This window comes from Callospermophilus lateralis, chromosome 19 (genome assembly GCF_048772815.1).
Source record: "Callospermophilus lateralis isolate mCalLat2 chromosome 19, mCalLat2.hap1, whole genome shotgun sequence".
NCBI lineage: Eukaryota > Metazoa > Chordata > Mammalia > Rodentia > Sciuridae > Callospermophilus > Callospermophilus lateralis.
In genome coordinates, this window is record NC_135323.1 from 6,039,148 (window position 1) to 6,064,857 (window position 25,710).

A 25,710-nucleotide genomic window follows, 5' to 3' on the forward strand; every position below is an offset into this window, starting at 1 on the left:
TTTTTGGCACCTGGCTAAAAAAATTTGGAGAAAATAATTTTATATTAGAACTTAGATTTGTTCTGTCACTATCTTCCTAACCAGAGCTTCCTCCTGGTAACTTCTCTTAGTTCTCTTGTTATGTGCCTCTTAGGTTAGTAGTGAGAAATGGTAACAAGAAGTTGGGGATCAGATGAGCAACAGGGTTGAAGGCCATTTGTGTTGTCTGCTTTATAGAGATGAATGATTTTGGTTTCTTCACAGCTTTCTCAGGCAGCAACTAGCATTGATAACAGGGTCCCCACCCCGTCTTCGGTGGCCAGTGCTGAAACAAACTCCCAGCAGCCAGGACCTGATGTACCTGTGCTGGAAATGAAGACGGAGGTCCAAACTGAGGACACTGAACCTGATCCTGGTGAATCCAAGGGGGAGCCTCGGTCTGAGGTGGGTGTTTTTCCTTAGAATTAAATCCCACATGTTCTTGTTGGGGAGATAGCAGGAAGCCTTCCTCATCGGTATCTCTGGATTTTGCTATTGTTATGTTTGCTTACAGTGCTGAGATCGAACTCAGGCTCTTATGCGTGCTAGACAAGCACTCTACCAATGAGCTATATCCCCAGATCAGATTTTGTTTTAATCTGTTTAAATATGAGTTCAAAAGAGATTGGTTGTTCTTTCTAAAATATGAGGTGTGGGTTTATCTTACTTTCCCAGAAATGAAGAGCACCGGCTTACATTTTAAACATTTGAATTATCCAACCTTTTTGTTGATGTTCCTCATTCATTTCTAGTTTTGCAGGAAGGGTGGGGGTTTACTTACTAGTTAATCTGTGGCAGGCTGTGGGCCAAATCTAGTCTGTTTGTGAGTTTTGTTTAGCCTCTATAGTATTTTAAAAATCAGGAAATTACAAAGAAGATTCTAGCTTGCTGACTTGAGAACTGAGCAGCTAGCTATGTTGTCATTGTGCTTACAGCCGTGTGGCAACAGTCTGGATGTGGGCCCTGATCTGGATGAACCCTTTGTGTGGGTCATGGGCTTTCTAGCTAGCTGGTCTTCACTGCTCCTTGCTGTCTCATACCACACCTTTCACCTCTGAGCAAGAGCTTTTGACCCCTTCCCAGTTTTCAAAGATACTTATTCTATGCTAGAAATACCTATGTGTGAAAATACAAGTACTGTTCACATTTAAAATTTTTCAATTAGGACTATAATTGCACTGGTCCTGTGTTGAAGGGACTCAGTAGAAACCAAACACTTCCTTGGGGGAGGAAAGGAACGCTGAATGCACCTGGGCCTGGGAAGGGTGCATTGAGCCATGGACATCAGGAGATCTGATTGAGGTTGGGGATTGATCTACCAGCTGTGATTCTGTTTTTCTCAAGATGATGGAGGAGGATTTACAAGGGTCTTCCCAAATTAAAGAAGAAACAGACACAGCAGAACAGAAGCCAGAACCAATGGAAGTAGATGAGAAGAAACCCGAAGTGAAAGTGGAGGTTAAAGAGGAAGAAGAGAGCAGCGCTAATGGTGCCTCCTCTCAGTCAACATCCCCTTCACAGCCACGCAAAAAGAGTAGGTTGTGTTTTCATTAAATTGCTGGACTATGCTGCCTTCCATTACACTGAGCTTCCATATTAAGGACTGAGAACTAGAGCAGAATAACTCCATGTCCCCTTTTATCTTCTTGCTTCCCGTTCCCTAAGTTTTACCTCTGAGAAATAGCAACAGTGAGCCACGAGAATGCACAGGGTTTATGGTATGAATGCAAGACAGGACACTGCCGTGGAGGCAGCTCAGAGCACAGAACTGTCTCCTGAGGTGATGTGTTACAGACAGGGGTTAAAGTTGAAAATGCCTCTGTGTCTTTGAGCAGGATAATGAGTATGGGTTCTTGGCAAGGTATTAAACCAATGAAGAATCTAGAAAAATGGCAAAATAGCTATGGTTTTAGGAAAATGATTACTGGCAACACAAGTGTGGCCTGGAGATGGCAGGTTTCTGCTGACTTTATGAGGGAAGTGCATACACAGTATTGGGGCAGTGGAGAAGAGGGGCTGCTTAGCCCTAGGGACCTGGTGTTGCAGGATGGGAAGGTGGGAGGGGTTAAGAAGCTTTTGGGATGAGCCAGCCATGCAGGGGAAGGTGGATGAAACCCCCTTCAGATGTATCCAGAGCAAGGAGGTAACAGGGAGTTGAAAAATTGGCAAGTGACCCTTCTCCATGGGAGATAGTTGAGGGTGGTGAATGTCACATTTGGGAAAAACTGCAGAGAAGTGTCAGCAGCTGAAACCATGGAGCTTCACGGCTGGAAGGGACCTGAATTGTGGAGGACAGCAGACCTTAGGCCTCTGTATCTCTTACCCCAGAGAGTTTTAGATTGCATAGGTTATCACACACTGTTGGTTGGGAATTCAAACTTTCATAAAAATGCATTGACTGGCATTTTTATGAAAGTTTTAATTCCCATCCAACAGTGTGTGATAACCTATGCCAGTCAATGCATTTTTATGAAAAATACAAATAGAAAAGTGACATTATTTTATAATTTTGCAATGTTTTGAAAAGGGTTAAAGGAACCCAGCTGGATTCATAGATGTACCCTGTGTTCACTGCTGTGGTACATGGTTGGGATGAACTGTGTGAAGAAAATTCAGTCCCTGTCAGATCAGTCATTAGTGAAGGGAGACTCAGTTTTCATAGCTTTTTCAGGTAATGGTGGGTATCTTTTAACACTACACCAAAAAGTGGACATTTGTTGAAGGTGAGTTGCAGTGTGGAATCCATAGCACTGGGTTTTTTGAACTCTGCCTGTGCCATCAGGATTCATGGGGTCTATGTATTCAAAGAATACACATTCAATTTGTGTGTGTGACATCATCCTCTGGTCCCCTGAGAAGTATTGGTTCATTGTGTAGAATTTCCAATTTTTGACATACTTCATTCTATAATTAAAAAATAAAAAAGGCCATGTTTAGTGGCATACCCCTATAATCCCCATGTCTCGGGAAACTGAGGCAGGATTGCAAGTTTAAGGTCACCCTGGGAAACTTTAGCAAGACTCTGTCTCAAAATAAGAACTAAAAATGGCTGGGAATGTAGTTTGGGTGTGTATATACACACACCAAAAAAAAAAAAAAAAAACCCACAAAAGCAAAAGACCACATTCTTTAATGTCACCAAACTCTTCAAATTTTATAAATTTTGGGAAGTGTCAAGCTCATGTGACAGTTTTTCAAAATTCTAAACTTTTGATGAAAGCCTCAATATTGTCACTTATCCTTGAAATAACTGGCTGTCTTAGTTTGTTTTTGAGAAAATGTCTGCCACACACCAGAACCCAATAACCAGAGCTTGTGTATCTGTTGCTCTTGCAGGGTGTGTATGTCTATGAGAAAAAGCAGCTCCTTCAGCTCAGCCTGCCACTGGCACAGGTGCAGCTCTGAAGTTGGCCTGCGAGCAGCACTTATGTTGTGCAGACTTCCTGTTACATCACACAGAACTAGGGTGTGTCAGAGGTTGAGATATAGTAAGAATAATCACTTTTCTGCCTCATCCAGAGTAATCTCGAATGGCTGGCATTCTTTTTCCTGTGAGTGCAGGGTGGCCACAAAGAATGTAGTGACCCCTGAGTTTGGTGTTGTTGCCTTTTTTACTTTTGGTTTTTCTTTTTCTTTTTTTTTGGCCTTGCCAAAATGTTAGCTGTTTTTGGCTGGGGTTGTAGCTCAGTGGTAGAGCGCTCACCTAGCATTTGTGAGATACTGGGTTCAATCCTCAGCATCACATAAAAGTAAATTTAAAAAAAAAAATTGTGTCTATCTACAACTGAAAAAATATTTTTTTTTAATGTTAGCTGTTTTATTCTCTGTTGAGTTTGACTCACTTGTGTGAATGTCAACACAGGGCACTTTTGTGTTAAAGAAATAGTTTTGATCTCACAGACACCTAAAAGGACCTATGGCAATGCTAGAACTTTTTGGATTAACAGCAGTGTTACAAATCTGTGTTCTTTGTTATGGTGGCCAGCAGCCACATGTGAGAACTTTGGGTATGGTGCACCATCCTCACTGAATGGAGGCTTGAGGCCAGAGAAGCACAATGACTCATTTATGACACACAAACTAATAAGTCCTCCTGATATTTCTCATTCAGCCCATTTGGAGACAGGAGTGTGCAAATGTTTTCCTCAGTATAGGTTTTATATAGTTATGGAATGAATGATCAACCAGAATGCTGCCCAGTGAAGGCCTTTTTTTTTTTTGGACTGGAAATTGAACCCAGGGCCTCACACATGCTAAGCAAATTCTGCTATAGCTCTATCTCTGTTTTAATTTTTTGAGACAGGCTCTTGCTCAGTTGCAGGGCTGACCTCTTTCCTCAGCTTCCCTAGTAGCTGGGATTAGAGGCTTGCGCCTTTTTGCCCAGCAAGGCCATATCACTTTTTAAATCACCATTAGGGAGATGACATGGTCCAGAGTCAAGTGTAGAAGACACTTTTTATTTTGTAAAAAGGCACATTGTGCTGGGTGTAGTGATGCATGTTTGATCCCAGCAACTCAAGATGCTGAGGCTAGAGGATCACCAGTTTGATGCTAACTTGGGCAATTTAGCGAGGCCCTCAACAAGTTAGTGAGAACCCCATCTGAGAATTTTTAAAATGTGGGTCGGGGGGCTTGGGATATGGCTCAGTGGTAAAGCACCCCTGGGATTAATCCCTAGTTTCAAAAAAAAAAAAAAAAAAGTTTTGTATTTCAGCTTTGCATATAATAGCGTTTCTACTAAAACTACTGAACTTAGCTATTGTACAAAAGCGGGCCACAGAAAACATACCAATGGAAGAATGTGGTTTTGTGCCAATAAAGCTTTGCTTCTGGAGACTAAAACTTGAATTTTATGTAATTTTCACGTCAGGAAATATTCTGGTCATTAAAAAAGGCAAATACATTCTTAGCATTCAACTCACATATATTGGGCAACAGGCCAGATTAGGCCTCTTGGTCATAATTTGCCAACCCTGAAACTAGAAGAATGAAAAAATTATTAATTGTGTCCTAATAATTATGAGTTGTTCAAAAAATACCAATTGCTTCCTTATTTCCATATAAAAACAGTATAGAACAAAAGGGTTAGTGAAGAGCAAAGATGTGCACGTGTCTCCAAGGCTGCTGGATGGCAAATCTTACTAGATCAGGCCTTTATGCTGTGGTAGAGCGCTTGGCAGTATGTGCATGGGGAGTGCTGCAGTTGGGCCTTTACCATGCTCACCTAGTCCTTGAGCAGCAGTCCAAGGACTAAAACAGCGGTGTCCTGGAGAGGAGTCAGCATTTGCCGAGGTGCTCAGGAGACTAGTGGGTCCCTGGCTCCCCAGGGAATCATCTCTGGGTAAACTCTTAGATCATGGAGTTTCCATCTCTAAAATGAGAGGTGTTGAGATGGATTTTTCCTTTAACCTTTTGCCTTGACTTTCGCTTGTTGGAAATCAGGTGGTGCTTTCCAGAATTAACAAGTTAGACTCCCCTCAGAAAAATGATAGACTCCTGGACCTGGTATGTGCCACTGCCTCGCTAGAAGTTTAAATGTTTACAGTATTTTAGATCTGATTTTTTTTTCTTTTTTAAACATAGGACTTTATTATTTTGATCACAAAGGGCAGACCTTCACAGTACGGGGCAGCAAGTTCTGACAGTGGGGAGGACCTACTTGCCAGTGATGAGAGGGTTCCGCAGGACCGCTATGACAGAGTCCCAGTGCAGAAACATCTTGGAGATGTAGAAGTCTTTGTTGACTGGCTTGGACTTCTTGCCCTTGCCATTCTTGGGGACCTAGGTCCACATCTCCTTCATGTTCTCTGGCACCACGTTGCAATGCCTATCAAAAGCCTTCACACCACCCGGGGCTTTCTTCTTGTTGTGGCAGTTGATGAGCACTTGGATGGTGTTCTTGACTGACTGACTGTGAGCACAGAGAGTGGATCTTTGTAACTTGCACTGGATTTTTAAATTATAGTTTACCATGTATCTATTGTAGAAAATATTTTGGGTATTTTTTTTTGGGGGGGGGTGGTGCTAGAAATTGAACCTAGGGTTGCTTTATCACTGAACTACACCCCCAGTGGTTTTAGGTTGTTTAGTTTGAGTCAGGGTCTTGCTAAGTTGCTGAGACTGGCCTTGAATTTGCAATCTTCCTGTTTCAGCCTCCTGAGCAATTAGGATTGTAAGCACATGCCATTGTACCTGTCTAGAAAATATTTTCAAGATACAGAAAACACAAAGAAGAAAATTTGCATTACTTAAGAACTTGTTTCCTCGGAACTTTTTCAACACAGTTGCCTTTGACCATTTTTCTATGTAAAAGAGGTTCTGTGATCCAGACAGGATGATGACTTGCTTACTGTTTACTCATCTGCCTCATGCACTTGGTTGCCTGTAGTATTCAGACCCATGTGGGTCTTGTATGAACATACCACCTTAAAGTATTTGGCAGTATTTGTTCTTGTATTGGTGACAACAAAAGCTGAGGTAGGGCTGGGCATGGTGTTATCCAGAGGCTGAGGCAGGAAGATTGCAAATTTGAGGCCAACCTGGGCAACTTAATGAGATCCTGTCTCTAAAAGGCAAGGAGGAAGAAGAACTGAAGGATGTAGCTCAGTAGGGTGCCCCTGAATTCATTCCCCAATACCAAAAGGTACAGTAGGAATGCAGTGGCTATAGGGTTGGAGCAGTGGGCATTGGTAAATGTGGGTTAGAATAGTATGGAACTTTTTTGAGAGAATACTTGGTTTTGTAGCCCAATTACTGTATGCATGTTTTAAATGAGATTGTAATACAGAACTGTTGGTCTCAGGTGGCCTCAATTTAATATAGCCAAGGATAGAAAAGTCTCATCAGGATTTTTTTAAAGGTTCTTTCAATGAATTGGCTTTATTTATCAGTTTGATCAATGAAACAGATGTGGGAGTAGGTTTGTTTTCTATTCCAAAAAAAATTTTAAGATTAGAAACCCTGTTGTTAAAGAAGCAAACCACCCAGTGTTGTATTTTGCCTCACAACCTGAATGCAGTTTTTTAAAACCCTAATGTTACTATATTTCCAGAAGCCCTGAGTTTGACATTTTGTCCATGGACTCTTAGGTTGATTCCTGGGAGCTCCCACAATGCCTCAGATGTATGGCTGGGAGATAGAAGCTGCTTTGGTTTCCATTTAAAATGTTATCTCAGAGAGTTCTGGGCAGCTGTTACATATGTCTGTTTGGTGTTCTACCTGCAGTTTTCAAACCTGAGGAGCTACGCCAGGCACTTATGCCAACCCTAGAAGCACTCTATCGACAGGACCCAGAGTCCTTACCTTTTCGGCAGCCTGTAGATCCCCAGCTCCTAGGAATTCCAGTAAGTTAACACAATAAAAATATGTTATATCTTTGAGCATCTGTTGTTTTATCTCTGATAGTTGGGTAAAATATCCTCCTTGCTTTGAAGATGTTTCTCCTAATAGTGAAAACTGTTACCTGTCAGCAGTTATCTATGGAAGTGTTTATTTCATACAGTCTCACTTATCCATGAAATCCCAGGTCTGGGTCAGGGAAGTCATGCACTGGGCCCCCAATCCACTCACTCTACCTCAAGATGCCCAAGGTCTTGCTTTGTATTTGGGGCTTTGTGTAAGCTTTGTCTTAAAGCACTGGAGAATATGGGCTTGGGTGCCACTTAGTTGGAGAGTGTCCCCTTGCCTGTGTGGGGCCCTGAGTTAATCCCCAGCACCACAAAACACAGGAATTGGAGGATATAAGTTATGAAATATATACCTAACCCTCTTTGATGTCCCTGGAAAGCCCCCCAAAGGTCATGGGGATCCAACAGGTTATGTTGAACTATGGTTATCAGTTTACCACTGCATTCTATGTGCTAGGACCTAGTGAACATCTAGAAGTACACTTTTGTTCATCATTTTAATTCAGCGAGTTAAAAATCTTCACTTAAATTTTTTTATTAAAAAATCTTTTATTAAACAATCCTTTTATTTTTTTTCTTAAGTTTTCCTTTTAAGTGATTTGATTACACTTCAAATATGTATGATTTTAATGAATCATATTGAAGGAATTGATTAACATTTCATTTCTTACTATTGAGAATGAAAGTTATTCTGGTACATATTTGTATTTATTATATTTTAAGAAAAAGCTACAAGGGGCTGGGTTGTGGCTCAGCGATAGAGCGCTCGCCTAGCACGTGCAAGGCCCTGGGTTCAATCCTCAGCACCACATATAAATAAATAAATAAAATAAAGGTATCGTGTCCAACTACAGCTAAAAAATAGAAAGAAAGAAAGATAGATAGATAGATAGATAGATAGATAGATAGATAGATAGATAGAGCTGCCAGATGAGGCTAGCACTTAAAATTTGGAGGATCCACTAGACTAAGAACATTTTATTTTTAAGGATTATTTTGACATTGTGAAGAATCCCATGGACCTCTCTACTATCAAGCGGAAGCTGGACACAGGGCAGTATCAGGAGCCCTGGCAGTATGTGGATGATGTCTGGCTCATGTTCAATAATGCCTGGCTCTACAACCGCAAGACGTCCCGTGTCTATAAGTTTTGCAGTAAACTTGCAGAGGTCTTTGAGCAAGAAATTGACCCTGTCATGCAGTCCCTTGGATATTGCTGTGGACGCAAGGTACAGTCTTAGGTTTTTCAGAAAATAAACTTTCCTGGTTAATTAAGCCCAGGGTGTTATACTGAGGAGACTTGGCATTCTGACCACACATGTGCTAGAAACTCACAGGAGCACCTGGTCTTTTGTAGCACAGATGACTGCCTAAAGTGATAACATGGTCAAGGCTAGAGTGCTTGGTTGTGAGGAAGCCTTGGGTGACACCTTTCTGTCTGCCTGCTGCTCATTTCCTCTGTCTGTAATACTTGTTTCAGAGCCAGGTTACACTAATGGTCATATTTAATCCCAAAATTTCTTAAAATAGCTATGAAAATTATTAGAAATTACTCAATATGCTAACAAATAATTTAATGGCTTTTTGTAACTCTCCACAATGGACTAGAATATTTCAGGATGGTAAGTGGAATTTATTTTTAGTGTTTTCTCTTTGTTTTTGCAGTATGAGTTTTCCCCACAGACTTTGTGCTGCTATGGAAAGCAGCTGTGTACCATTCCTCGAGATGCAGCCTACTACAGCTATCAGAATAGGTAAGCCTCAGTAGTTTCCCTGCACTACAGGGCAGAAAAAAGGGTTGGGCAAGGTGTGCTCATCTCACTTTAGCCTACTTTACGCTACTTCTTTTTTTGAATGAAGTTCCAAAGAAAAGTTACACAGTCTCAGCTGTTTTTGGTCACTCGGGCTCATGGTCTCCTAATTTTAAAATCACACTTGTATAGTGTAAAGATTAAACTTTAGAGCCACTGGCCACACTGGTTTGGATTAGACATACTCACTTGTAAGTCACAGTCTTTCTAAAATATAACCCTGGGGCTGGGGTGTAGTTTAGAGGTAGAGTCCTCGCCCATCATGCATGAGGCCTGGTTTGATCCCCACACCACACACACACACACACACACAAGAAAACAATAATAATAAAAAATAAAATGTAACTCAAAACGAGACTGAATTTGAGAGCGACTCTGATAAAGATTGAAATGTCTTTTTCAAGATATTCAGAGAATAGAATTCTGCAGGCTAACATTTGCTTAGGTAATTTGGCCTGGCTGATCTGATGGAAAGATTTGCATTAGTGTTGCTTCCTTTATGAAAAAAAAAAAGTCTAAGGATTTTATTATCTAATTTAAATTATAAGCACAATAGAAAATGAGATCTGTCATTTTTTTTTAAATTGAGTTCAAAAATGATCCTCCTGTTTAGGATGGCTACTTCAGGGTTTTGAGAGTGGTAGTCCTACTTGGAAGTGGCAGTTGCCATCCTTTTGGAATATGAAGGTGGTTAGAGAAGAGATCTCCTGTTTTAAACAGAGGGAAAGTGAAAATAATGTTTGTTGTTGATTCCCCACACAAATTGAGCTTCCACAATTTGAGGTTGTGTTGAAGGTTAAACTCCTTTGTATGCGTTGCTGTAAGTGGCCTCACATTGCCATAGCAGGAACTGTCTTGTTGAGTTAGTAACAGCAGCTTCATTTTGTGATCTGGCAGCTAGAATCTTTATGAGACCAAGGTAGAGTTTTGCGCCTATGCTTTGTCTTGAGGTTCGAGTATTAAATGTTGGTGTTAGAGTTTGGTGTTTTGATTACTTTGTTCTTTTTGGGTCAGAGTAATCACATGTGTTATGATAGCTCAAAAAAGATAAGAGGGATTTTGTTATTTGTTCAAAGGTATATACACAGGCCTGACAAATATGGAATTTTGAGGTTATTTTTCCTCCAGTTTTTTTGTTTTTTGAAGAAAATATGACTATTTTAAAAATAATAACTCTCATCACAATCCTTTTATAAGGCAGTCCTCATACTGCAAAAACTGAGGACTTAACTTAGAGGCAATTTACCACTGAGCCACATCCCCAGCCCTATCTATCTATCTATCTAGGACAGGGTCTAAGTTGCTTAAGGGCCTTGGTAAATTGGTAAGGCTGGACTTGAATTTGTAATTCTTCTGTCTCAGCCTCCCAAGCTGCTGGGATTACAGGATTGTATCATATCACAGGGCTCAAAATCCTATTTAAAAAATAAAATAAAACTGTTGGTGGGCCCAGTTGTACATGCCTATAATTCCAGCTACTTGGGAGGCTGAGCCAAGCCTTAGCAATTTAATTTACTGAGACCCTGTCTCAAAAAAAAAAAAAAAAGACTTTTTTAAAGGACTGGGGATGTAGCTCAGTGGCAGAGCACCCCAGGGTTCAATCCCCAGTACCACAGGAAGTGGGGGGTGGGGGCTGTTGACACAAAAATGGTTTGAGAGGCTTCACTGGCTTCCTGTACAATATAAGGTCAGCTCTCCTGAAAGTGCGGCCTGTGCAGCTGTCTTGCCAAAACCAGTTTAACAGAGTTTGATTTCTGTCTCAGCATCCCCTTTATCATTTTAAAGCAAACTTTAAAATTATACCACAGCCCATTTGTCATGGCATCCCTCCCTAATGACCAGGCATTGTTTCAGAAGTCTGGCCCCACCGTTTACAATTTAGCCCCATGGTCCTTAGCACTTGTCATGATATATCAAGCTTAAACTTATCTGAAACACAGGAGCAGTAGCATCTTCCCTGAAAGCCACATGTTAAGCCCTGAGAAATACTGTTTACTGCTCTGTCACCCAGCACGGTTTTGGTCTGGAAGGAAGAAAAGAGTACTTGCTCCTATCTTTAAGTGGTCGGGGCCTTTTCATTGTTGTTTTCACTGTTCCTGGGTCCTTGGGACCCTGCCTTTGCTGATAGGAACAGACTTTGGCCACAGATGCTGAGAGCAATTAAAGATAGAGTTGATGGGATCAGGGCATACTAATGCCTTCTCAGGGAAGGTCATCAATGGAGCACAAACATAGAACTTTCTGGAAAGTTCTGAAATGTCCAGTTTTATTTCTACATAGAAATTCACTTTTACCAAATAAAAATAATATGTTTTTCTTGAGTAAAATGCAAATAAAATAGTTGTATCCTATGAATGATGCTTTTAAAAGCTTTAGATGTACCTCTGCTCTCTGGAATGCTGTACTTGAGTAGATTAACATTGTTATTCTAAGAAAGCAATGGCCCTGTTCTGTGATGAGCATTCTAACTGCATTTTTGTTCTCAACTTCGACTATTTATGAACACTGTGGTGTTCTTAAATATTTGTTTTATCACCTGTGCTAAACTATTTGGGCACTTAGAACAATAGAAAATTCTACAGACCATTTAAACAAGTGAAACCCTAATGTATAAACTAGTATGTAATTCTGTTTTCACTTGTTGCTAAGCTTTGAAAGTTTAGAACTAACTCATGCTGGGGAAACTTGCAGCTTTTCCAGGAATTATCTATAGATAATATGGGGATTATTTATAGATACCTCAGTTACACACTTAGATAGAATACTTAAAGCAATCTGCATTTGAAAACTTACTCCATGTGATAAATTACCCTTTCAAATAGACTGTGCAGTCACGTTGTGCTACTTTAGCCACCCAGATGTACATCCTCATCAGATTATATGAAGGATTTCTCCTTCACAGCTCCATGTTCATCAAACTGCTTCTTTCACACAAGCAAAATGCCACCTAGGCTGTTATGGTTGAAGAGTGGACTTCTGAACCTTTATTTCCAGGGAGAATAAAGTTTGGACTAGGTAATAGATAGGGACAGTCTATCTGTTTTAGTATCTGTTACCCATGGTCAGGGTGGTTTTAGCTGGTTTGATTTGATGGGCAGCCCCTCCCCATTCTGTTCACTGTCTTCGTTTCTCTGAACGGTGAGGAAGGAGAGAGGCGTGCCTGATCCATGTCCTCTTCCCTTCTTAAACATGAAGAGGCTAAATTCTGTGATTTCTTGAAAGACAGTGCTTTGGGACAGACATGAGAGTCTGTTAACACTCTGTCCTTCCCACTTACTGACCTGAGATTCCCAGGGGTGGGCATGGGTCACACAGAGACTTACTTAGGTTTCCTTGATGTCTCAGGAGGCTGCCATCTAACTATCAATACTTCATTCCGCCTCAGTTTGCTACATGGATGGGTTCATGGTTCTTTTTTCCTAGAGTTGTGGGGCTTGATGCCCTTCTTGAATAAAAGCAAAGAATTTGCCCAGGATTTTAAAGCCATTTGAACTTGCTTATAATTGTGGTGGTAATTTCACTTTTAACTGTCCAGTGGTAGTCTTCTCACTGGCCCACAGAGCTGCATTTTGTATAAGGAGTGATGCAATTAATTCTGAGCTTTATTTTTAAAAAGGAAATACTTGCTTTGAGGGAATATCTGTTTCGAATTTTGTTTTCTTTCCACTGAATCGGTCTATAGTTTTGTATTTTAATTCTTGCCAGCGATAATCATGCCCTCCTACATGTGGAAATTGTTTTATATGATTTAATGTCTCCATAGGAATATTTGCAAAATAGTGAATGTCCAGGATGTGGCTATAGTTCATCCAGAAACATATAAATATATGTGTATATTTAAAAACTGTTAATCTGTCTGTTGCTAGTCAGAGTTTTTAATCTTGGCAGAATTTATGAATTGAATTGGACCCAAATAAACTAGTCCCTGCAAGAAACTGTTATTAATACAGTTGTTAATTGCAATAATTCCACCCTGTGCTCATCGATTGAGTGTGGGAAATTGAATAACCTTGAGATATTGCATGCTCTCAGGTTTCATTTTTTTGTTTGCTGTGTGTTTCAGTTAGTGAGACCCAGCAGACAAATGTTGGGTGTGTTTGACTGAAGTGGGCACTGGGACTTGTTGGGGCCTCTTCTCCTGGCTGTGCCTCCATCTGTAGCTGAGCGAGTGATGAGGATCAGTGCCTCCCTCTGCCCCGGGGTCAGCATGACGCCCGGTGTCTTGTCACAGTGTTTCTACTACTAATCCTTGTTGGCATCTCGTTGACGTAGTTTTGAGCTCTAAAACTGCATTTTATCGTGCTGCCATCACTATCTTACACTCATTCTTTTTGCTTGTGTCATTCTCCATTCAGCTTGTTTATTTTATAGTATTCTTGTGTACTCATCTTGTATAAGTGACATCCACCTGCATTTTTGTTGATTTCTGATTCATGTCCTTTCCAAACATTTAATAGTTTTTATTTTAATTGTTTTTATTTGATAGCTTGAGCCCAGGCTCTGTGTTATTATTGTATAAGAAATTGGGGTGATGGATAATTTCTCAAATGCAGATTGTGCTTTAACAATAAACTCTAAATTTGCTTAACTTGGGTAGTCACCAAGTCAGAACAGTCATTCGCCAAGTATTTGAGATTGATGAATGATTGGTCCCAGCACCAAAACTTCAAATCAGAGCTTAGAACTGAATTTTAAAAGTCTTTAAGATTGTTCATGTATTTACATATATTGTATTATTTATACAATATATCACTTTTCTATATACTTATTAATAAATGGCTGGAAAGTCTTTGACCCTGACTGCATTTCTGTTAAATGTTTGTCTAGAGTTTGGATTTGGTTTCATTTGTATTAGAATACAATAAACTGAGTGATTAACTTGAGAAAAATAACAGGAATAAATTAAAACCAGTTCTGGGTGCTCAACATTATCACATATTTCAAGAGCTGGCTTAATATCAGAAATAAAACCTTTGAATTGCTGTGAAGCATAAATTTTTATTTTGAAAAATAAAGTATTTCAGTTTAAATTGCTTTTTAAGGCCTTTTGTCAGACTATTTTGCTCCATCTCAAACCCTGGCGTTATATTTGATTTTATGACAAATTCAGATTCCTAAATTTAGGCTCCATGCAATCCTAGCATTAACAACTCTAAAGCATTTGCATCTTGGAGCCGGACAACCTGTCGTTGTTAGTGATGATGGCCTGTGACGTGTGCAATGAGACCGAATGCTAATCAATGCTTTGCCTTGGCTTTCTGCTCTGTGTTGTCTCGTGTTTGCGTCTTACCTCTGTGTCTGTGCTATTTGTTCCCTTCCCTGTTCTCTAATCCTGCCCTTCCCCACCTGCCCCTGTTCCTTCCATTGTCCTCACTGACCCATCAATCAACCAACAACGCCCCCCCTTCGTCGTGGTGCTCTGCCCTGCTCTGATTGGTGGCTTCGTTGCTTGGGTGGCTGTGTGTTATGATGGACCAGTTCACCCAAGTATGGCCTTCTTGCTGACAGGTATCATTTCTGTGAGAAGTGTTTCACAGAGATCCAGGGCGAGAATGTGACCCTGGGTGACGACCCTTCACAGCCCCAGACGTAAGTACAATTTTCTCATATTTTCCTCTTGCCTGTGATTAAAAGGGAAATCAGAGTGTGCCATTTTGACTTCAGTGTAGTTTTTTTCATATTAACTATGCCCACATTTAATTGTGTGTGTGTGTGTAGACATTTATACTTGAAGATGGAAGGGTCTTTTTCATAAACAGCCATAAACATTCTTCCTCCATTCAAGGCAAGGGTACTGCAGCCTCCCACTTACTTCAGTGGTCTCTTGACCTTCATACATCTCTTCTGGTAAAGAAAATTGCTTGAGCCAAGCAAGTGGTACACACCTGAAATTCCAGTTGCTCAGAAGTCTAAGTTGGGAGAATCACTTGAGCTCACATGAGTTTGAGACCAGACTGGATAATATAGCAAGACCCTATGTCAAAAAAAGAAAAGCCAAACTTGGTCGCACACACCTATAATCCCAGCAACTCAGAAGGCTGAGGCAGGAGGATTGCAAATTTGAGGCTAGCCTCGAAAACTTTTCTCAAAAAATAAAAGGACGAGGGATAAAGCTCAGTGCTGAAGCACCCCTGGGACCAATCCTCAGTACAAAAACGAAATTGGGGTTGAGGCTATATCTCAGTGGTAAAGTGCTTGCCTTGCATGTATGAGGCACTGGGTTCAATCCTCAGCACCATATAAAAATAAATAAAGATACTGTGTGTTCATCTACAACTAAACAAATTTTTAAAGAAGAAGAAGAAATTGATTTCCCCTCATGATTGACAAGGTCCATTTTTGGAAATTGTAAGTTTCCAGTTTTGCCTAAGAAATCAGACAGCCTTATATGCAGTAGCAAAAAGTGAGTTTTGAAGGCGTGCCTTGGACTTTATCTTCCACTGAAACCTCCATTTTTTTACATTACTGGGCTAATGCAGATTAGCAAGAGTCCATTGCTTTTCATCCCCATTTTCTGGCTCAAAATATAAACGTGTGTCCTTCCCTGTTAGTGGTTTGTTGCTTACTGCCTCCAACGTAGACAGGTATGAGTTTTCTAATTCATTCCTGTACTGAGTTTACATTTTCCTCCCCAGTGTTTTTGAGTAGTGGTAGAATAGCCAGAAATGGAAGAAAAGGGGAAGCCCACAAATGGATGATCAATTCATTTGTGCTTAAAATACCAAATAGCCTGCCACTGCTTTGTAGTTCTCTCTCCTCTAGTCCTCCATGCTTCTGGCCATGTTGGAAGTCTGGCTGCAGAGTGGCTGTGCACCACAAGCTGGAAGGCTTCATTGCAGAGGCAACTTACTGTGATGCAGACTTGCCATTATTCACACACAGCAAGCCTAACCACTCAAACCATATAGATACCCAAACATCTACAATTCTGCTTATTGAATTTATTTTTACTTCCCTTGCTGTGTTAATTCTTTGGTCTAATTACATGATGAACAATTGGATTATAGGGTGAGGGAGTACCAAGGTACAGTTAGTAAGGAGCTCTGGGGTATTATTGCATGATATGGTGACTGTGGATAACAGTTATGTACTATACATTTAAAATAACTAAAAATATTTTTTTGGAAGTTTTCCACACAAAGAAATGATAAATGTGAACTAACATGTTTAACCTGATTTAAGCAGCATTTAGTGTATGTCAATCAGACATTTGCATAGTTGCCAGGGATAGTGGTGCACATCTGTAATCCTAGCCAGCTGGGAGACTGAGGCAGGAGAATCACAAGTTGGAAGACAGTCTCTCAAAATAAAGTAAATAAAAAAGGGTTGGGGATGAAGCTCAGGGCTTGCCTAGAATGTGCAAGGCCCTTGGTTCAATCCCCTGTACCATGGTGCCCCATTAATATGTATGACTGGGCTGGGGATGTGGCTCAAGTGGTAGCGCGCTTGTCTGGCATGCGTGCGGCTCGGGTTCGATCCTCAGCACCACATACCAACAAAGTGGTTGTGTCTGCCGATAACTAAAAAAATAAATAAATATATTTTTTTAAAAAAGAATTTAACTTTAAAAAAATAATAATAATTTGTATGACTTCTGTTTTTGCCTTCAACTCTTAAGTTTTTGTGTATCAGTTAAAAAATAAAATAACCAGCAAAAATACAATAATTAGATCATATAATTCTTTGACTCAGAAGTAACCTACATATGCAGTCATCATAGTAGCAAGACAGTAGAAACCCAGATACATACCTCACACAGACCTTGCTGTATTGAGGAAATGTCTCAGTTTAACTGTGGTTTTGCTGTCAGTCCAATTCAGTAGCCATTCACTATGCAAATTTGATTGAAAATTAACAGGTTGGAATCTTAACACAATTTTGTTGTCATATATTAACTAGTCTTAATTAAATCTTGTAATAAAGCTGATAGTAGTTGGAAGGAAATAGTCCCTAAAAAGAAAATACATGGAGGGTAGGTGGTAGTGGAATATGTGGGGAAATAAAGGGCAGTACTTCTGTGGAAGTTTCATCCTTTTATTATGTCTGCTTAAGATTTCAGCTGTTTTCTGTCTCTAGGGTGGACAGTGTCTGGGGTTGCTTGGGGAGTACTGGCTCCAGGCACATTCATTCTCTGGGAAGTGTGAATAAAGACACATCCAAGGCCCAGAAACAGGTTCTGCCCTCCCTTGATCTCCTCACTCCTGGGGACATAGCTCAGTTGGTAGAGTGCTTGCCTCTCATGTATAAGGCCCTAGGTTCAATCCTCAGCACCACAAAAAAAAAAAAAAAAAATTTAAGATTTTAGCTCACTCACTAGTATTTGAACAGACCCAATAGTTTACATTCCACAGATAAATGTTTGTTGATTCACATTTTTCTTTTTCTTTTTTTTTTTTTTAACAAGGACAATTTCCAAGGATCAGTTTGAAAAGAAGAAAAATGATACCTTAGACCCTGAACCGTGAGTATATAACCTTTTTTGTTTCTTTTTCTTTTTCTTTCTTTGTTTTTGTTTTTCTAACTTTTAATTTTGATTTCAGATCTAGCAAGTTACTCCTTATGATTAAGTTGAGGGAGAAAACATTAAAGATACATTGCCCCAAGTAGAATTTTTGTATACAGTTATCTTTTAGAAATAAGTTCTTTTTCTTTTTTTTTTTTTTTTAACTCTTACAAAATAGATATGCCTCTGTCACATGTTCTCCAATTGTTGAATTTTAACTATGATAAGATCAGATGGATGTTTTGGTTCTGTTAGAGCTCTATAATAATTTGGTCATTTTTGTCTTCAAGAAACCAAGCTGGCAGAGTGACACACACCTTTAATCCTAGATACTTCCAAAGGTTAAGACAGGAGGATTGCAAGTTCGAGGCCAGCCAAAGCAACTTTTAGTGAGGGCCTGTTTCAAAATTTAAATTGTTTAAAAAGGACTCGTAGTGTGGCTCAGTGGTAAAAGCACTCCGAATTCAATCTTCAGTATGGGGTGGCGGGGGTGGGGGGGGGGATGAGCAAAGAAGAAAAAAGGATACATTGAGTGTGATTCTTTAGAGACCACAGGCAGAAAACTACTTAGGAAGTTTTCAGAAAGAAAACCTCTTAGAAACCACTTTCTAAAAATAACCTGTTAATCCCAGTGACTCTGGAGGCTGAGATAGGAGGATCCCAAGCTCAGTATAGACTCAGCAATTTAGCAAGGCGTTTTTTTTTTTTTTTTTTAAGCGAGAGTGAGAGGAGAGAGAGAGAGAATTTTTTTTAATATTTATTTTTTAATCATCGGCGGACACAACATCTTTGTACGTGGTGCTGAGAATCGAACCCGGGCCGCACGCATGCAAGGCGAGCGCGCTACCACCTGAGCCACATCCCCAGCCCAAGGACTCTGTCTTAAAATCAGAAAATAAAAAGGGCTGAAGATGTAACTCAGTGTTAAACACCCCTGGGTTAAATCCCCAGTACCTAAAAATAAACAAATAAATATAATGGGAAGCTGAGTGTCTGTCATTATCACTGTCTTTGATAATGAGAATACTATATCTTAAAAAAAAAAAAAGAAAGAAAAGAAAGAAAAAGAATGCTATATCTGCAAAATTTGCTTTATAATAGCTTTTTAAAAGACTTTGATATGTCCCAGGTACTCAGAGTTGAATGCTGAGGGGCACCCTAGGGCCTTAACGATACCCACTGTTTTCTGACCCTAGGGTGGACAGTGTCTGGGGTTGCTTGGGGAGTACTGGCTCCAGGCACATTCATTCTCTGGGAAGTGTGAATAAAGACACATCCAAGGCCCAGAAACAGGTTCTGCCCTCCCTTGATCTCCTCACTCCTAGGAGCTCAGTTACTACGGTGAAAGAGACCTCCCATCCAGGCATTTGGAAATACAGGGCTAGAGATGTAATTCAATGACAGAGTGCCCCTGGGTTCAATCCTGTTATCACCAAATAAATAAATAAAACCCAGATTGGTAGCCATGGTGAAATGCTGGTACCTGTGGAGACTTCCCTTGAAGACCTTCGTAACTGGGTGGTTATTTCTTATTCTCCACCTCCTTTTCACATTATTACCTTCCCTGCAGAGTTTTTTAGTTCTTTACAATTTATATTCACTTTTCAATTTCAGATATATTCACATGCTAGGTGCCAGGCAGTGGACTGTGTGGATGAACAGAGGGGCTCCTCCTTTCAACTATTGATAGTCTAGCAGCAGAGAATCATAGTGCAGGCAGCAGGAGGCAGGAAGAGTGGTGTCAAAGGTGAGGGGCACTGGTCTGGCAGAGTGGCACCACCACAGTTAGGGTCTACTTCCTGGAAAAGGTGACAGTCATATGGAAGCAGGTGCTGGGGGGAGGGGCAGAACATTCTAGACACAAAGGAACCAAAGAACACAGGATGTCCAGTACAACTGCAGGTCTCCTGGAGTGGTTGGTTGGTGCCCTGGGAGTGAAGGCCTACCCTCATGGGATGCAGAGGCAAAGGTCCTTATAGAAGGGCCATTTACACTGTTTTTGACATTTAGACTTCATACCGTATAGCTGGGGAGGTTTTGAAGAAAAATTTTGGTTTCTGGTGCAAAAAGATCACCTGGATCTGGGAGGTGAATTGACTGGAAAGGATTCTAGAAGGGGAACTCATTAAGAGACTTCACGTGCAACTCGGGCAACAAGTCAAGTCCTGAACTAAAGCAGGAACTGTTGCAGGTGGGAGAGACCACACTGTGGGGCTAAGGGCAGGGGTGCTGTCCAGGCAATCTATAGTAATGGGGGGATGAAATTCAACAGTGATGTTCTGAGGTCAAGAATACATGGCATATTTTCAATATTTCTTTTCCTGATGTGGGAGGGAGAGTTTAGAGTGGAGTGTCTATGGAGATGACCCAGTCATTGAGGGAATTACTACTGTGCCTCCCCTTGCGCCTCAGTGTGGGACTGAACTCAGTTATGGAGATTGCAGATGCTGGCCATGGTGATGCTGCACTGAAGGAAAGTAGTGAAGGCCCAGAACGGCTGCCTTGTGGGGTGGGGTGGGAGCCTTCAGCATTGTCACAGTGCTGCCACTCTTGCACATTGCATTTGTGACCTTTTTCCCCCTAAGAAAATGGGGATAGAGAGGCAGGGTTAGGGTAGACCATGGCTGCAAGCTTACACAGCACACTCAGTGGCAGAATGAAGGATGGGAGCCTAACGTTCATGGGCAAGGGCGTGGGTCATATTCCAGAAGAGCCTGGAGATAGTTTGTGCTGCCCTGAGACCTCCCAGGGTGGCAGTGAGAGAGAGAGACCTGAAAAACCTGAAGGTTTGCCCTCCCAGCACCTTGTTGCAGAGGTCTCCTTAGGAAGCAGCTCCCGGAGATGATGGAGCCCAATTCTGATGGCAGCGGCTGCATAGAATATTGTGGAATGTGTGGGCCAGCCTTCTTCCATGCCAGTGTGCTGCTCTTATATGTCTACTTTCCTGTTTATATCTGCACCCCCCCCATCAAAAAATATATATATATATATATATTTACTTATTTATTTGGTACCAGGGATTGAACCCAGGGGCACTTGACCACAAAGCTACATCCTAATTTGTATTATATTTAGAGACAGGGTCGCACTGAGTTGCTTAGGCTCTGAACTCATGTTCCTCCTGCATCAGCCTCCTGAGCCACTGGGATTACAGGTGTGCACCACTGCACTCAGCTTGTATCCACAAAATTCTTAAGAGCAAGTGTTCATAACACTGAAAATATTGTTCTCTATTTCCTGTATCAGTTTAAATATTGTGAAATTACCTAGAAAAGGTGTCAATCTTGAAAATGCATATTAATGTCCGAATGTCTGGCCTGTGAAATACGCCTTTATCATAGTAACTTTTAAAAGTAATATTTTATTTCTGGTTGCAAAGGGAGACTAGGAGAAAAGAGGACTTAAACACTGTACAAAGAAAGGGACACAATCTGTTTCTTTCTGTAGAAAATATCACATAGAATGTAAAATACAGCTGGATCAGTTGACAGATGCACCAATGTTGGATGTTCAAAGTGACCTAGGGAGGGTGTGGGTGCACACATAGGGTCATACCCAAGACGACTGCTGTGTGGCTTGGTGTGACTCTGTTGTTTCTTTGTCTCCCAGTTTCGTTGATTGCAAGGAGTGTGGCCGCAAGATGCATCAGATTTGTGTCCTGCACTATGACATCATTTGGCCTTCAGGGTGAGTATTTCCTGTGATCTGGGGAAGGGAGGGCAGTTCTGCATGGAGCTGATGGGAATGCAGCTTAGTGACTGTTGTGTTCATTGTTATCAGCAAGAGTTCACTAAGGGAGATGGCAGTTGGTTCTAAACCTAAGTGTTTTCCTGCTTTAAGAGTTGTAGAATCAGCGCCTTCTGTCTCTTTCATCTTTTACAATCACAGGATTTAAAACACCAACAATGTTTTTTTGTTGTTGTTGTTTGTTTGTTTGTTTTTATGTGGTGCTGAGGATCGAACCCGGGTCTCACACATGTGAGGCGAGCACTCTACCGCTGAGCCACAACCCCAGTCCCCATCAGTGTATTTTGATGCTGCGTTTCTTTGGTCCAGCAACAGGTACTGTGGAATGTGATCTGATGACACCATTATTTGTTTTGCAGCTTTGTGTGTGACAACTGCTTGAAGAAAACTGGCAGACCTCGGAAAGAAAACAAATTCAGCGCTAAGCGTAAGTTTATGGGAGACTTTTCTCCAGGGCTGTATGGAGTAGAGCTTATATGGATTCCCCTAGTCTTCTTTTGGTGCCTCTCAACACATTGGTTTTAGAGCTCAGTTGTCATTTGGCTTGATCCATACATGAATACTAGCATTTATGACCAGTCTGTGTTTTCAACAAAAGTTAAGGAAGCTTAGACAGTAAACTTTGTAAATTCTGAGAGATTTGTTGGCAGATCTTCCTCCAGAAGCTTAGAGCTATTCTGAGTCCTCGTTCCTAGGAAAGGGCTGCTGTGAGTCTGACCTGGAGTCTGCCTCATGAGGGACTTATCTTGCTCAGCAGCAGTGTGAGAATTTGTGGGTTTCCTTCAAGGGCTTCAGCAGGTATGGGCAGTTGGCTGAGTTCCTTTGTACTCACATCTCAACCTATCAGATGGTTCTCAACCACTAGGGGATGCCAAGTACAGGGTCTCAAGCTCTCACGGCCCATGTGAAGTGTAGAAGTTCATCAAAGAATAAAATAGACCTTCAAGCCATTTATCCTCATTTTTATAACTTTATACATTTTTATTGTCCCATATTTTTTTTTCTTTCTTTCTTTCTTTAATGTGATGCTGAGGATCGAACCCAGGGCCTCATGCATGCAAGGCAAGTGTTCTACCACTGAGCTACAACCCCAGCTCTTGTTCCATGTTTTGTTTTGTTTTGTTTTTTCCCTTCAGTACCAGGGACTGAACCCAGGAGCACTGAGCCATATCCCCAGTCCTCCAGCCCTTTTTATTTTTTTGAGATAGGGTCTCACTAGATTGCTTACAGCTTGCTAAATTGCTGAGACTGCCTTTGAACCTGTACTCCTCCTGCCTCAGCCTCCCAAGCTGCTGGGATTGCAGTTGTGTGCCACCACCCCGAGCTTTTTTAATTCATATATAACTTACATACCTAAAAAGCACCATTATTGATAGGCTTATTTTAGAAAAAAAATGAAATAGTCTAAATTTTCCAGGTATTTCTTGTTCTTAGCAAGAAACCTTCTAAGATCCCAAATAGGTTTTACTTTTTACATTTCTCACTAATGCAGAAAATATTGAAAAGTCAGTAAAGAAGAAAGCTTTAAAATTTTATCATTCAGGGGCTTGGCTCAGTAGTAGAGTACACACTTAGTATGCATGAGGCCCTGGCTTCAATCCGCAGTACTCGTGGACAGGACAAAACAAAAAAATTCATCACCTGGGGCTGGGGTTGTGACTCAACAGTACAGTGCTCCCCTAGCATGTGCAAGGCGCTGGGTTTGATCCTCAGCACCACATAAAAATAAATAAATAAAATAAAGGTGTTGTGTCCAACTACAACTAAAAAAAACTTTTAAAAAAATTCATCACCTATAAGTAATCACCATGAATGTTTCACTATCTGGTCCTATTCTGTCTATTCTTGACCAGTTCCCCTGTGTTAATTGCGTTGACTGCTGTTTTACCTCTGGTTGTTCCTATCACGGTGGCCACATGAGGGGTGTCCCTGGTGTGGAGAGGGAAGGAGAGAAGTCACCCAGTACAGGCTTCCTCGTGGAGATTGTAGACTGGGACCAGAGTGGGTTCTGACCTGGTGCCCATCCTGCCTCCCTCTAAGTAATCGGAGCACTCATAAAACAATTTCTTGACCGACGCTTGACTAGCAGGCCCCAGAATGTTGGTGTCCTGTTTAGACTGCAGTGAACTGGGCTGTAATAGAGCTGGGAGGCCTAGTTACTGAACATACTTAACACCATTCCTATCCGGAAGGTGTGCCGTGTTCCCGTTTGCTGTTAAGAATTCTTCAAGTATGATTCTGGGGCAGGAAGCAGCCTGTTGTTGACATCCATGGGAGACAAGTTTGAAGCTGGCCTTCCACACAATGCCAGAGCAGGGCTTGTCATGCAAGCTGTAGCCTCCCAGCACCTGGGGTAGGAGACAAGGAGGGTGCAGCCTCGCTCCTTCTCAGGTCTGGCTCTCCCCATCCTCTCCTCACAGTCCTCAACAGATTCAGGCTGTGTCTATGATTCTTTGCCTTTTAGAAAAGAATGGAAACAAACATCTGGGAAGGTAAACACCCTAAGACTTCACAGTCTGCTTTCCCTCATAAGCACATATATCTCAAATAAGATGTTAACCCTGGAGAACCTCAGGTGGTGCTGGGAGAAGTGGATCTGTGGTCTCAGCTGCTCTCTGATCCTTTTACCTGCTCCTTCTGGGCTTCTAGGACTGCAGACCACAAGATTGGGAAACCACTTAGAAGACCGAGTGAACAAGTTTTTGCGGCGCCAGAATCACCCTGAAGCTGGGGAGGTTTTTGTCAGAGTAGTGGCCAGCTCAGACAAGACTGTGGAGGTCAAACCTGGGATGAAGTCAAGGTTTGTGTGCTCACTTCCTAAACCCTGCTGAAGCAGTCCTCACATCTGCTTGGCCAGGCTTCCCTCCATGGAAGGGGTCTCCTGGTCCAGGAAGTAGGGTCGGGAAGAACTGGCTTACAGCCCTGAGGTGGTCAGGTCAGGGGGGTTCTCTGACCAGTCCCAGAGGTGGTTGGACCTTCACTCTCCTGACCAGGTTAGATCAGCAGCATCTCGTAGACAAGGATGTCTTTAAACACCAGGTCTGACTTTCTTTCTAGGTTTGTGGATTCTGGAGAAATGTCTGAGTCTTTTCCCTATCGAACCAAAGCACTCTTTGCTTTCGAGGAGATCGATGGCGTGGATGTGTGCTTTTTTGGAATGCACGTCCAGGAGTACGGCTCTGATTGTCCCCCACCAAACACAAGGTAGCCTTCCATCTCCTTTCTAAAGAAGTGCATCGCTCGCATGTTGTATGCACACAGACCAAGCTCAGGTTCCTTAGAGAGCATGTGTTCTTCAGTACTAGATTTAAATAAGCCACAGTTAACTAACCAAACCAGTTAGTTTTGTTTTCCTCTAAACTAGTGGGAATCAAAGGGTCTTGATGACCATGGCATGTGTCTGGGTTGTGAGTGCACATGGGCCTTTGTCTTACTGTCTTCTCTATCCTACCCGGACATGGGGTCACCTGGATGCACCTGTTCAAGTGAAGTTGGTACAGGTTTAGTCAAGAATGTAGGTGAGGGCTGGGATGTGGCTCAAGCGGTAGCGCGCTCGCCTGGCATGCATGCGGCCCGGGTTCAGTCCTCAGCACCACATACAAACAAAAGATGTTGTGTCCACCGAGAACTGAAAAAATAAATATCGAAAAAATTTAAAAAAAAAAAAAGAATGTTGGTGAGAGGAACCTGCAAGTTGTCTCCCAAGTTTGCCTTAGTCCTTCCTTGGCTCTGCCTGGGTAGGGGATGCCATCCTTTCTGTTGGCAGCAGAAAATGATAACTGTTTCCTTGGTTGGCAGCAGGGTCTATGGTAGGGATTTTATCCCATTCTGTCAAAATAGCATCACCAGGAGTAGTGATATGCACCTATAATCCCATTGACTCTGGAGAATCTCAAAGTTAGAGGCCAGCATGGGCATTAGATTAGTCTCAATTTTTTAAAAAAGAGTTAGGGATATAGTTCAGTGGTAGGGTGTTTGCCTAGCATACACAAGGCCCTGATGAATTCCCAGTACTGCAAAAACAAAACAAAACAAAGCCTTTATGAAAATGTTTTTGGATGCTGGTGTTTCTTTGCGATCCTGAATTTAAAATGTACCCCTGCAGGCGTGTTTACATATCTTATCTGGACAGTATTCATTTCTTCCGGCCACGATGCCTCCGGACAGCTGTTTACCACGAGATCCTTATTGGATACCTAGAATATGTGAAGAAATTGGGGTAAGG

The 25,710-nt window shown here is 41.5% G+C and overlaps 1 protein-coding gene across 2 annotated transcripts in view; it reads left to right on the forward strand.

Annotated features, from left to right (window-relative positions):
* Positions 1-25,710, forward strand: part of Crebbp (CREB binding lysine acetyltransferase) — a 133,036-nt gene that overhangs the window by 96,244 nt on the left and 11,082 nt on the right. For both annotated transcript variants that reach the window (XM_076840621.2, XM_076840620.2), the window contains 12 exons: positions 244-423; positions 1,363-1,552; positions 7,243-7,361; positions 8,414-8,653; positions 9,090-9,178; positions 14,744-14,824; positions 17,640-17,696; positions 21,348-21,425; positions 21,845-21,912; positions 24,135-24,285; positions 24,543-24,689; positions 25,591-25,704. In XM_076840621.2, the coding sequence (XP_076696736.2) occupies positions 244-423; positions 1,363-1,552; positions 7,243-7,361; positions 8,414-8,653; positions 9,090-9,178; positions 14,744-14,824; positions 17,640-17,696; positions 21,348-21,425; positions 21,845-21,912; positions 24,135-24,285; positions 24,543-24,689; positions 25,591-25,704 (1,514 nt within the window). The remainder of the gene's footprint in view (positions 1-243; positions 424-1,362; positions 1,553-7,242; positions 7,362-8,413; positions 8,654-9,089; positions 9,179-14,743; positions 14,825-17,639; positions 17,697-21,347; positions 21,426-21,844; positions 21,913-24,134; positions 24,286-24,542; positions 24,690-25,590; positions 25,705-25,710) is intronic.